General features: G+C 32.6%; 1 protein-coding gene across 4 annotated transcripts in view; it reads right to left on the bottom strand.

Annotated features, from left to right (window-relative positions):
* Positions 1 to 1,253: 1,253 nt before the first annotated feature.
* Positions 1,254 to 13,193, bottom strand: part of ARHGAP12 (Rho GTPase activating protein 12) — a 124,065-nt gene continuing 112,125 nt past the window's right edge. For all 4 annotated transcript variants that reach the window (XM_074267064.1, XM_074267063.1, XM_074267062.1 and 1 more), the window contains 6 exons: positions 12,666 to 12,782; positions 6,130 to 6,228; positions 4,724 to 4,801; positions 3,883 to 4,017; positions 3,524 to 3,626; positions 1,254 to 2,889 (listed from right to left, as the gene is read on the bottom strand). In XM_074267064.1, the coding sequence (XP_074123165.1) occupies positions 2,715 to 2,889; positions 3,524 to 3,626; positions 3,883 to 4,017; positions 4,724 to 4,801; positions 6,130 to 6,228; positions 12,666 to 12,782 (707 nt within the window). In that variant the 3' untranslated portion in view covers positions 1,254 to 2,714. The remainder of the gene's footprint in view (positions 2,890 to 3,523; positions 3,627 to 3,882; positions 4,018 to 4,723; positions 4,802 to 6,129; positions 6,229 to 12,665; positions 12,783 to 13,193) is intronic.

The following is a 13,193-nucleotide window of genomic DNA, read 5'->3' on the forward strand; positions in this document are numbered from 1 at the left end:
ATATATATATATATATATATATATATATATATATATATATATATATATATATACACACATATATATATATATATATATATTTAAGAGATTAAAAAAAATTTTCTCAGGCATGTACCTTATGACACTTGTGCTTAGCTACATCAATAGATTTAAATATAAATTACCTGATTATCTTAAAAATATTCCAGTTTTGTTCTTTTCCTAAGAATTATTATCTAAGAACTACTGAGGTATTAATGTTATTAAATGATTAATACTATCAGGTAAAAATAGTTAAATCCCTTTGGTATATGTAATATTTTAAAGTAAAGACATTTTCTTCCCTGGTGATACATTTAAAACCATCTTTCTTTTCCTGTCTGGTGTATTTTGTTTTGTTTTGTTTTTGTTTTTAATGTGTGTATATGTTACTTTAGAACTAATTTTAGATTTCTGTTGACACTTTTAAAAATAGAAATTCTACTGATAATAGATTTTGGCTTTTTATATGTTTTCTACTATAAATGAAACCCTCTTGGTCAGAAGACATTACTAGTTTGGTGGTTTACCAATGAAAATGACACTGGCAATTTTTAATTCACAAATGATTAAACAGAGAAGACATTCATTATACATACAATATTACAATAAAATAGATTAGCTGGGGAACAATGAACACTAAGACAAAACATACATACACAAACAAGAATCACAGGACAATTGTACCTTTTGATCTCTCTGTAGTACTTCTACCGATGCAGAGAGAGGAGAAAAAGCCTTAAGTCTCACATTGTTTTTCTAGTTTGAAACTGCTATGGAGTCCTAAAGCACACTGTGCTATTAAATATGATTTTTGCCAATAGGAAAGCTATGATTTGTTTTTCTTCCCTTTTCCTTTGAACAATCAGTTACCTGATAGCTAGGAAATCATTTGGCTTGTGTAACCAATTCCACAAGTTCATAATGGCAAAACACATTATTTTTACCATTTAAACTCAGGTGGAAAGTTTTTAGGAACATTATACCAAAACTTATTCTCCCCCAACAGAAACCATCCAATAAATGAATACAACATATCTGTTGATAAATCAGACTAGTTCAAAACATTAGGATGTTAAAAACAGGTAAGGTATGAAATGGGGGAAACAGTGATATTTACCACAGGAAATACCAGTTTCAACTGATATAAAAACAGAAAATTGAGGTATAAAGCATGCTTGTAAGTTCAACAAATAAAATTCATGCAAATCTCTGATGGAAAAAAAATTTCTAAATCTCTTATAGTTTTCTTTATTCAGATTAGACATCTCATATATAGCAGTTAGTCTAGAAAAATACATTTAAAAAAAAAATCTTCAGCAGACCATGCTCCCTGTTCACAAAATCTTCCAAACCTGTCTTATTATACAAGTCAATCTACATTAGTAATGTAAAAAGAAATTCTCCAAGTTAGCAATCTCATTTTCCATTCAACAACCAGCCAATTTACACATGGGTTTCCACTACTGTACTGTAGAGTTAGAATTCTGTAATACATTTTCCCAATGTATTCTGTACATATTAAATAACCTAAAAGGCTCCTCATGTAGTGCATTAACCATTTAGCAAGCCTATTCAGTATTTTTCCAGTACCATTTGCATTACAGTGATTTGCCTGCAAATGTAATTATAATCTAAAAGTGCACACAGTTAGCTTTTCCAAATAATAGCCTGTTTCTTGGAGGAAATCTAATATTCACTGGAAGGTTTACTTATAGCTAATATAACCATGATTAGAAATGTATGACTAGAATGTACTTTGAGACTATACAACACAATTATATACATAAGCTGAAGGTCATTAGGTCTTTAGCTTATATTTACAATCAAATATAGTTCACTACCACAGGGTCATATCAAGAACTCAGTATGGCAGTAGATAAAGTCAGCATTTAATTAGGATTATTAGCTGTAATTCAGAATAACATACAAGGTAGGCCAGGAAATACCTTTGACTTATATTAGAGAAAACTCCAGTATGTCACAGAGAATACCCTTTGATGGATATCCTTATGAGTTCAGTGTCAGAAGTCTGAAGTATTAGCGTGCTGCTCTATCAAGCAGCTAAGACATCCAGTTTGGATGCTGTGCAGCAGAGTAAAAGACAGCAAGCCTTAATCAAAGGATTATATCTGGGGAATTGTAAACTACACTGACCACTGTGAGCACTGGCTTAAGACTGACAGTTGGCCACTGCATGCAGAAATCCTGGAAAGGGAATACATAGGTTTCAAAAACGGATTCATTTTGTTTTGCTCAAAATGCCCTGAAAGAATTCTCAAAGTAACCAATAGAGGATATTATCCTATCAAGTGATGAGCCTAAAAATGAGGAAAAACAAATCCAGACTATGCAGTCTGAGATAAACCTTAATCTTAGTTTTCTCTCCAAGAAATCCAGTGTATATGTCTATGCTAGAATTGCAAATTTTAAATGTTTAGAGTATAAAACTCCAAAATATTCAATGAAGCAAATCAAATAATTAAAAATGTCAACTTGCAATAACAGCAACAAACATGGGGGCCTAGACACACTCTGACCCTCCTCCCAGCCGTCCTTCTTCCCCCCACCCTCCAAAAAAAGTGCAAAATCATTGAGCTGTTGCTTGGTCCACAAACATAATACATCATGTACAAAGATTTGCAAACTCATGGATTCTGACTCCAATTTCACTCTGGTTCCATCTCCAATAATATTCAGCGCCCGAAGATGGAGTTCAGTTCCAGAAGAATTAATTCCACAATCTGATTTTGGTATACTGTATGAACTGCTATGTTACCAGTCTCTTTTTCAGGCTTTAACAGAGTAGGACCAAAAACAATTGCTACACTCTGATAGGTCATTCGGTTTTTTTCTCCATTTTCTACAACTCTGAGGAAGAAAGAAACACACAAATACATATATATAGGTATATATATATTTTCCCAGAACTGGTTAATATGTTTAAAAAAAAAAAAGAAAAAAGAAAAAAGAAACACAAAATGGAGGAAAATTTTCTTCCAAATGTATTTCAATAACAATTTTCATTTGTAAAACTAATAATTCTGATTTACTTTGTTGAGGAAAAAGATACTAAGTCAAACACAGATACTACATCTCTACTCAAGCTAGCCATTTATTCCAATTTCATATGTGACTATTTTGGATCAGCAAAAATTGACTTTATAGCTACAACACTCAAAAGAAATGTTTTTTAAAGCATAGCATTTTACATTTGTTTGTTTATTTTTAAATAAGAGAATCCTTTCCTGAATTGGGCCTAACTTCAAGACATATGAACCTAGCAAATATCTTTTTAAACTTAAGGGAGAGGGGAAAAAAAAAAAAGACTGACTCATTTTTTTTTTTCAGCATAAAAGCATTCTCAGTTATCAGAAGTAAAAGTTAACTCTTAAGTAAGTGGTTATATATATATATATATATATATAAAGACTCTATAGTCTTATTTTAGGGGATGGCACTTCATTTTCTAAGATTTGTCTCTTTATAATGGGGTGGTGCTTACCTTTTGAGGTGTCTGAAAAGAACTTGCATGGTATCTTGATTTGGCTTTGGCAACTGTTTAATTAAGTCTCTGACAGCACCAACTCGCTGTCTTGGCTCTTGTTCTGAAAAAAGACATAACTAATTTAGATTCTATACCTAATTCTTAGGAAGTAAAAACAATTGAGAGGGAGGGAGGAGAAAGAGGAGGACATTCAGTAATGTACAGTGTCACCTAGTGGTCATATTTGAAATTACTGAAATTCAAAAATTCTTTTATAAGTCTCAAATAAGGGAAAGATGCATATATGACAAATTAATTTCTCCACAGAATTCATAACCACTGCTCTTTACAAATTTCTAAAAAAATTTTATACTTACTAATTGCATTAACAAAGTCATTAAAATGATTAAATGTAAAGAGAGGCTCGGGTAATTCTCTAAAAAACATTTTGAGAGCTCCAGTGATGACATGAATATCTTCCCATTTACTGTCATTCAAATCCAATTTCTCATCTGGAAGAAAGAATAGGAATTAATTTATTCAAAGAAGTTACAAAATTGTTCATACTTTGACTCAGTGATCCCATTACAGGGTTTATAAAGATTACTGAGAATAAAAACTCTATTTGTAGGAAATATTTAAAGAAGCAACATTTAAAACTTCTAAAAATTGGAAACAAACTGTGTATCCAATAACTAGGGAACTGCTGAAGAAATTATACTCTATCAATGTAACTGAATATTAATATGTTATATAGAACAAATGAGTCAAAGGCATATGAGTAAACTTGTATGAATGATAGAGAAAACAAAACTGAACTAAAATGAAACACTATTATGCAAATGAAGACAACTTTAAAAGGCAACAAGATTGAGCTCAAAACCACTGTATATTACTGCCCTAGCATATAAAACATAGATCCTTTTAACAACTAGATAATTACTCAAATATAAGCTTGCAGGGATTATCAGTTATATTTACTCCTATGCTATTTTTTTCGATTGTTCATTGTGGATGATGCTACTGAAAATATAGATGCAAAATGTATTAAAAAATTATCAATTAAAAATTTTAACACTTTAAGTTCAATAATAATCATTTTAACTAACTTTACCAAATTAATATGCTAGAAGAAAAGGACTAAAGAAGCAAAATACAGATGGTAACTTCTAATTATAGGAAAAACCACAATGCATAATATACAACAACAGTACTTACCATGATTAACAGCAAATCTTAGTTTCTGTATCACTGCAAGATTGCCACTCACTCTATATATCCCATCAATATCCAAACCTAGGAGACAGATGGAGAATATGTTTGAAATTCTATGTAGGGTAAAAAGGGTTGTACTATTCCAATTTTGAAAATTAATTATTAACATTAGCCTAAAAAAAACTTAAGGGAGGGCCAACTTTTAATTTAAAAATTGTCTTTGATTTCTAAGGGGGAAAAAAAATTTACCTGTTAATAGTGGGCTTAGTTAACTAACAACTACCAAAATGCTCCATTTCATGAGAAATCATTTAAATTGTTACTATAACAACATAATTTAACATTTGTTACTCCTGTTCTCCAATTTATTACTTAAGTACTTACTATATATCAGGTACTGTGTAAAAGGAGACAAAGGTCAAAATCAGTACCTATCCTCAGTCTCATAAGGGAGACAACATGCCAATGACTATGTGTAAAGATATACAAAAAGTGAATTGAAAAAAAAAAGCCATTTAAAAATTTGAGAACGCAACTGTTACTAATAATAAGCTGAAAATAAATTTCTAGAAAATCTTGATTATGCTTAGGTTGACACCTAAATGTAATAAATTTATTCTATAAAATTTATCAGACTATTCTTAAAATGCAAATGTACATACAAAACATACAAATGTCCCAATTCCTGTCCCCTGAAAAGTGTCATAAGCTAGATATGTTTTGATTTTCAAATTTAACTAAATCAGGAAACCAAATAAATATGAGAAGAGCTGAAAAAACCTAATATTACTATTAGCATAATGAGAAAAGTTCAAACGGTGATGAGATGCTATGAAAAATTAAATTGAATATTTCACCTGTGTAAATTATTTTAGTTGTTCTGCTAGTATAATCAATTGAGATACTGTCAATTAACTAACTTAGTTACTAAGACTAACCAAGATATTTAACATAAAAAGTAAGAAATGAAATCAAAGCAGAGGTATACTAAATATCATAATAAATTCAACTACGCTAAAACAACTTGCCCTCAGTAACATGACTTACACTTAGTTGCCATAGTCAAAACTCCTTCATAGTTAACCTCATTTCCATCTTCTTTTATTTGAAGTAACTGCCAACTCAGACCCACTTCAATACTACATGTTCCAAGAATCATTTATTGATTACTCAATACCTATATGCATCATGTTTAGTTTAAAACAAGTTCACTCATTGAAGGTTTCCCCTTTTGAGAGCCAACATGCTTTCCATCATGGAATCTAAATCTACTCTCTTTGAAACTGGATTAAATTTAAGACAACATCCTCCCCATCACCCACTAAACAAATTTCCAAAGATTAATGTTGTAATTGTAAAGCAATAGATGTTAGGTTATTTTATTTTAAGGAGTATTTCTTTTTTCCTACCATGTTCCTCAACATGTTCGATGCATAACTTTACGAACTTTGGCACTGTGGCGTTTTCTTTCTGACACAGATTTGCAAGATTGGAACCAAACACTTGATCTGAAACACAAAAGAAAAGGGCAACTTCAAAAATAATGCTCTTTTAATAATAAAATGGCAATCAGATTCAAAAATCAAGTTATGAAATTAGTAAAATGATGCAAATAATAAAGCTTTCAAAGACTTAATTATTTCATTTGAGTTTCCTAATGTAATTTTCTAATTCCAACCAATAATGTGGCAGTAAGACAAAAATCTTTTAAGATTATAAAAGGAAAGAGGGCCTATGTGTACAAAAATATTTATAGCAATTTTTTTTGTGGTAGTAAGGAATTAGAAATTGAGGGGATGCCTATCAATTGGAGAATGGTTGAACAAGTTGGGGTATATAAATATAACAGAATACTATACTGTGCAGTATAAAATGATGAGCAGGTAGATTTTAGAAAAACCTGTAAAGAGTTAAATGAACTGATGTTGAGTGATTTGAGCAGAACCACAAGAACACTACACTTAAAGCAACATTGTGAGATGATCAATTATTATTTTGATTTAGTTCTTTTCAGCAATATAATGATCTAAGACCCAAAACACTCTTGATGGAAAATGCTATCCATATCCAGAGAAAAAACAGGTGGAGGAGTCTTAATGCAGAATGAAACATACTATTTTCACTTTCTTTGTTTTTTTTTTTGTTTTGTTTTGTTTTGTTTCTTTTACAATATGACTAATGCAGAAATGTTTTAAATAATTGCACATGCATGACCTGTACCAGACTGCTTGCCATCTTGGATAGGAAAGGGAGAAAGACAAATTTGGAATTCAAAATCGAAGGGAAAAAATGAAATTGTGAAGAGATGCAAAGTTCAAATAGCAATTTTGATGCAGTAACTATAAGACCAATGGGTGGATAACAAGCTGGGATGTGTTTTCTTTCAATTTTCAGATTTAAAAAATTCTGAGTTAATTATAACAAACTTATGTTTTCCTGGGAAATTTATTTGCTTACTCATAGCTCAAGGATATTTCTGGCATTTTATTTAATTTAGGCAACTAATTAGTTTAAATCTCTATAAAAGTCTTTTCTACAGTCCCTCCTACTAAACTCATTTAATGTTTTAGGTAAAACATAATTAGGATAATGATAGTATACCTCTATTAAGGAAGGAAATAAATTACCAAAGACAATTTCTTTTTTGGAAATTACATAATCAGAAACAGAATTAAAACAGAGGTTCAGGTATTCTAGAATACAAGATAAAAGGAAAGAGTCACTAGAAAATTATTATAATAAGCAGAAATAAGGCACAATTAATTACAACAAAACCTCCATGTCTGGCAAAATATGGATCTGAGTGAGTTGTAGGGAATAAAGAGGGGAGGGTAAAGATTGGGTTTACATTAGAGGAAGGGATTCAATGTGTCCTCAGGCTGGGAGACAAAAAGGTGGGCTCCTCTGTGCCTCCAAATCTGCATTGTGCTTGGGGACTATTACACATTTTATAGATACTCTCTCCTTCACAGGGCTCCTAGGTTGGTGATGGGTAGGTAGAACGGTGCTATGTGCCATCTCCATTTCAAGAATGACATTTGGAGATCTCTGAGCACAGAAACTGGTGGATAGAATGATAATATAAAAGTGGAATGTTCCCTGGATTATTAAAAGTTGGTTTATAAAAGGGATTCTGAGGTCCTATGATGTCTAGACCAAGAGAGACCTTTTATTTATGGGATTATTACTGAGAAGAGAGAGAGACACTTTTGGAGAAGTGAAAGAAATAAGGAAAGGACTTATAGAATATATATGCCAAATATCTGGCAAGTGCCAGGTGGTTTGAATTGTTCTCTAAAGTGAAGCTTCTTAAATTGTGGGTCATGACCTCATATGGGATAACTAAATGTGAGGGGTGGGGAGTTGGGAAAAATTTGACAGCAATAAAAGGTTTCTGAATGCAATGACCAAAAATTAATTCACACTTAAACATGTAATGAATTAGAGGTGCATCTGGCAGCACTTGCCCATCTTGCATTGAACAAGTTCCTTACAGCCCTGGTTCTGAACATATAACTGGTGCACTCCACACTGCACATGTACAACACTGCCAGAAACACCATGGCTCAGATTGGGGGAAGGAGGGGTGAATCGCGTAAAAATTTCTTGGGGGAAAAAAGGGGTTGAAATTAGAAAAAGTTTTAAGAATCCTGCTCTAAAAGACTTATTGATGTGTTTATCATTTTCCCTATCTTGGGATTCTACATGTGAAATGCTAACTAAAATTCCATAGGGAAAGGGAAATAAATTTCCTCTTGGTAGGAAATAAAGATCCTATCAAGGCAATAAAGGTCTTACTTATTAACACATCTATATAACAATTAGTGTATCCATGTATACACTTTACAGCAAATAATGCTTATTTGTTTACATTTCTCAGGGTAAGGATAGTATGAATAGTCTAGAGAACTATAGAGACCAAACATCATGAAAAGCATGGCAGAAGTCAAATTCTCTTAGATCTGCCTCAAGTATCTTTTTAAAAATTTTTATTAAAGCTTTTTATTTTCAGGACATATACATGGATAATTTTTCAATACTAACTATTGCAGAACCTTGTGTTCCAAATTTCCCCATCCTTGCCTTCAACCCTCTCCTACATGGCAAGTAATCCAATATGTATTAAACACATGTTAAATCCAATATATGTATACATATTTATACAATTATCTTGCTGCACAAGAAAAATCAAATCAGAAAGGAAAAAATGAGAAAGAAAATAAAATACAAACAAACAACCAACAACAAAAAGAGTGAAAATGCTGTGTTCCCATGGTCCTTTCTCTGGGTGTAGATGGCTCTCTTCATCACGAGATCATTGGAACTGGCTGCAATCGTTTCACTGTTGAAAAGAGCCGTGTCCATCAGAATTGATCATCATATAATTTTGTTGTTGCTGTGTACAATATTCTCCTGGTTCTGCTCATTTCACTAGCATCAGTTCATGTAACATTCTCTACAGGTCTCTCTGAAATCATCTTGCTGATCGTTTTTTTTCTTTTTAATTAATAAACTTATTTTTTATTAAAGCTTTTTATTTACAAAACATATGCATAGATAATTTTTCAGCATTGACCCTTGCAAAACTTTGTGCTCCAAAGTTTTCCCTCCTTCCCACTTCCTCCTTTAGATGGTAGCCCAATACAAGTTAAATATGTTAAAATATATGTTAAGTCCAATATTTGTATCCATATTTATAGTTATCTTTCTGCACAAATCGGATCTAGAAAGAAGAAAAACCTGAGAAGGAGAACAAAATGCAAGCAAACATCAACAGGAAATGTGAAAATGCCTTATTGTGGTCCACATTCAGTTTCCACAGGCCTCTCTCTCTGAGTATAGGTGGCTCTCTTCATCACTGAACAACTGGAGCTGATTTGAATCATCTCATCACTGAAGACAGCTATGTCCTGTAATATTCTTTTTCTCTAGAATTACAATCAATCTCTTGGAGCAGGTTTCTTGGGGAGTTTCTGGAGGTACCCTTAGTTTCAGTTCAGTTTCATAATCCCAAATGCAGTCAGGAGTTAAAGTCTGGATCCTTAATTGTGTCTTCAAAATCCTGAATCTTTTTCTGTGCCCGGTTAACTTTCTTAGAGGCCTATCTCTCTCCTTGGTTACCAGAGAGCTCTTGTCCAAATGTCTCCAGCCAGCACAAACATCGAAGTGGGAAATGAACCTGACTCTGCCTCCAAAAGTGTGGGATTGTGGGTTTCTGCCTTGTGAATCTCCTGGAAGTCAATCCTAATTCTGAATATCCCAAAGTCCCTGAAGTTCTCTCCTTCACTGAATCCTGACTGAATCTTCCTCCCAGAACTTGTCCTTTTATATGCTCTCTAAAGGTGTGAAGTCTAATGTGTGAACCAATGAGTGAACTTTTTAAAAGGTGTAAACTCCTTTAAAGGTGTGAACTAAGTACATAAGCACCTTGTAAGAATCCTAACAATATCCAATGCTGGTCATTTCTTACAGAACAATAATATTCTATAATGTTCATATACTATAACTTATTCAGTCATTCTTCAACTGATGGGCATCTATTCATTTCCAGTTTTATTTTCTGCCTCAAGTATTATAAGATACTTGTTTCAGCAAACATCTATTTACTGAGTACTTTAGATGCTGTTCTTTCTATAATGAAATCTATTTTATGAGGACTAATTTCTCAGTTGGGCTGCAAAGGATTTACTTGGCTCTTATCTACAGATAACTTTAGAGTTTAGTGTCATGACTACAAACACAGTTCAAAAATGTCATACCTAATTCTCTTATCTCTGGATAAGGTAGAACTATGTTCAACTAAACAAAGCAAGTAGAATTTTCCCATACGGGAAATCTCAAAAGGTGGTATGAAATTGGTCTCAAGTCCAAAAAGCCTTCTTGGAAACTCTCAAAAAAGGATTTTAAAAGTCAAATAAGAGAGGTAGAAGAAAAATTGGGAAAAGAAACAAGAGATATGCAAAAAAGAGTCAACACTCTGGAAAAGAAAGGATAAACATTGACTAAAAAAAGGAATTCTTTAAAAAAACACAATTGGTCAAATGCAAAAACAAAAACAAAAACCCAACAACAAAAAACTGAAGAAAAAAGCATGAAAAGTAGAATTAATCAAATGGAAAAAGAGACACAAAAGCTAAATGAAGAAAATCATACATTAAAAACTAAAGCTGGACAAATGGAAGCTAATGATTCTAGGACACATCTAGAATCAAATAAACTAAAAAGAAGGGAAAAAATGTCCAAGAAAGATAATTTAAAAATTATTGGTCTATCTGAAGACCACAACCAAAAAAGACCAGGATAGCACTATTCAAGAAATCATCAAGGAAAACTGCCCTGACGTACTAGGATCAGAAGATAAAATAATCATCGGAAAAAATACACCTATCACCTCCAGAAAGAGATCCCATAAGGAAAACCCCAATGAACATTGTTGCAAAACTCTAAAACTACAATTTTAAGGGAAACAATACTGCAATTTGTCATTATCTGAAGATAATTAGCGAAAAAAGAAAAGAACCTCAATGTTCTAAAATGTTTATGGTAATTCTCTTCATGGTGACAAATAACTGGAAACTAAAAGCATACCCATCCATTAGGGAATGGCTGAACAACCTGTGGCAAATGATTGTGATGGAATACTATTGTGCTATAAGAAATGATGAACTCAATGATTTTAGAAAAACACATAAAGACTTATACAAAATAGTGAAGAATGAAATGAGCAAGAACCAAGAGTACACATTGCATCCAGTAACAATAATATTGTTTTAAGAACAATTTTGAGTCATTTTGACTATTATAAATACCCAAATTAACCATAAAGGACAAATGAAGAAAAATGCTACCTGTATCCACAAAATACCTGACATGTACAGAATATTTTTTACATCCATGCACATGTATATGTATACACATACATCTTGGCTAGGGTACATTTATAACCAAGTTATTTTTCCCCTCGAGGCTCTCTTGCTTCTTGTACAGAGTTACTCTCTTGTGTTCAGAATTACTTCTTGATAAATTCTCAAACCACAGTATTTCTTCACTGTTTTCAAGTTTTGTTTTGTTTTGTTTTGTTTTTTCCTGTTTATATGTCTTTTCTGCCTCTGTTTCTGGATGGAGACTGTTGCAGAAGCTTCCTCTCCCCCTCTCTTGAATGAGGTAAGGTGAGGTGAGGCTGTGCATGCTCCTGCTGCTACCTCCTGCAATTCTGAATGAGAAGGCTGTGTTCTGGTCCATTTTTTCTCTTGTTCTATAGCCCCGCCTAGGACCCAAAGGTAAGATGAGGCCCTCCCTATGTAGTGCTGCCTGATTTCTGCACCAGTCCCTGATGACACAGAGCAGATGCTAGACTGAACCTGATCTCTCTCTTCTTTGTCCTCTTGCTATGTCTTCCCAAGGGCTGGGAGGGGCCCCAGGCATGTGTGCAGTGCATTCTCCAACATCCCTACCAGAGTGTCTGTCAGGGGAGCCAATGAGGACCTTCCATCTCCTAATCCTCCTAGCTCTGGGCAGAGAGAGGATGAACCAGGCCAATGATACAAAACATGCATTCTCATATGTGGCCACAGTACTGTTTTTTTTTATTACTATTATTTTTTTTTTTGCTTTACTAAACATAAGCTATGACAGGGTTTCTACATAGGGGAACAAGAGAGGAAAGAATGGTGAATTTTTAATAAGTAGTGAGAAATATGAAAAAAATACTGAAAAAAATTTTTAAGAAAGCGAAAAAAGTGGGATATAAAGATTAAACAATTTTGTAACTATCTTACAACAAAATAACTAATGTAACTATCTAACACACTTTTTAAAACATACAAGGGTGATAGTTACTGAAAAAGAAAATACATTTTTAAAAGGCATTTTCACTGATTCATTTCCATTTTTAATTTCAGATATGCCAGTTCTGGCATCTTGAGAGTCTTCTTTTTCTACATACCTTTAATATAACCTTTTTCACGTACAGCTTGCAAAGTAGGTCGTCTAGTAAGAAACTTCTTCAGATTTTTTTTCGTTTTCTTTTGTTCTGAAGAATCTATGCTCAAAACTTTCATTGCTTAATGGGAAAAAAACATTAGTGTTTAATAAAATATTAACATTTTTTCTCAATAAACTAGACAGTTCACCTAGCAATATGAATGATAATCTTATAGTTAGTTAACAAATCACACCAATTCACTTACTCTTAATACAATTTAATGTGATACTTGAACTTACAAGACAATATCCTCTAACTTGAAATTTAAAAGTCAAATAACTGTCAGAATTAGCCCAAAGTAAATGTATTTGTGAACATTATTTTGTGCATGCTTTGCATTCATTTGTTTCTATGTTAGTGTTTGTAGGGAGGGCAAAAATTATTTTTCTCACCCTCATCTGATTAGAAATCTTGTTTCATTTGGATAATTTGGGTTTTTTAATTAAACTACTAAGTATCTTCATGGGGAACAAGACAATGTGGAAAAGT

This window comes from Sminthopsis crassicaudata, chromosome 5, assembly GCF_048593235.1.
Source record: "Sminthopsis crassicaudata isolate SCR6 chromosome 5, ASM4859323v1, whole genome shotgun sequence".
Classification (NCBI taxonomy): Eukaryota; Metazoa; Chordata; class Mammalia; order Dasyuromorphia; family Dasyuridae; genus Sminthopsis; species Sminthopsis crassicaudata.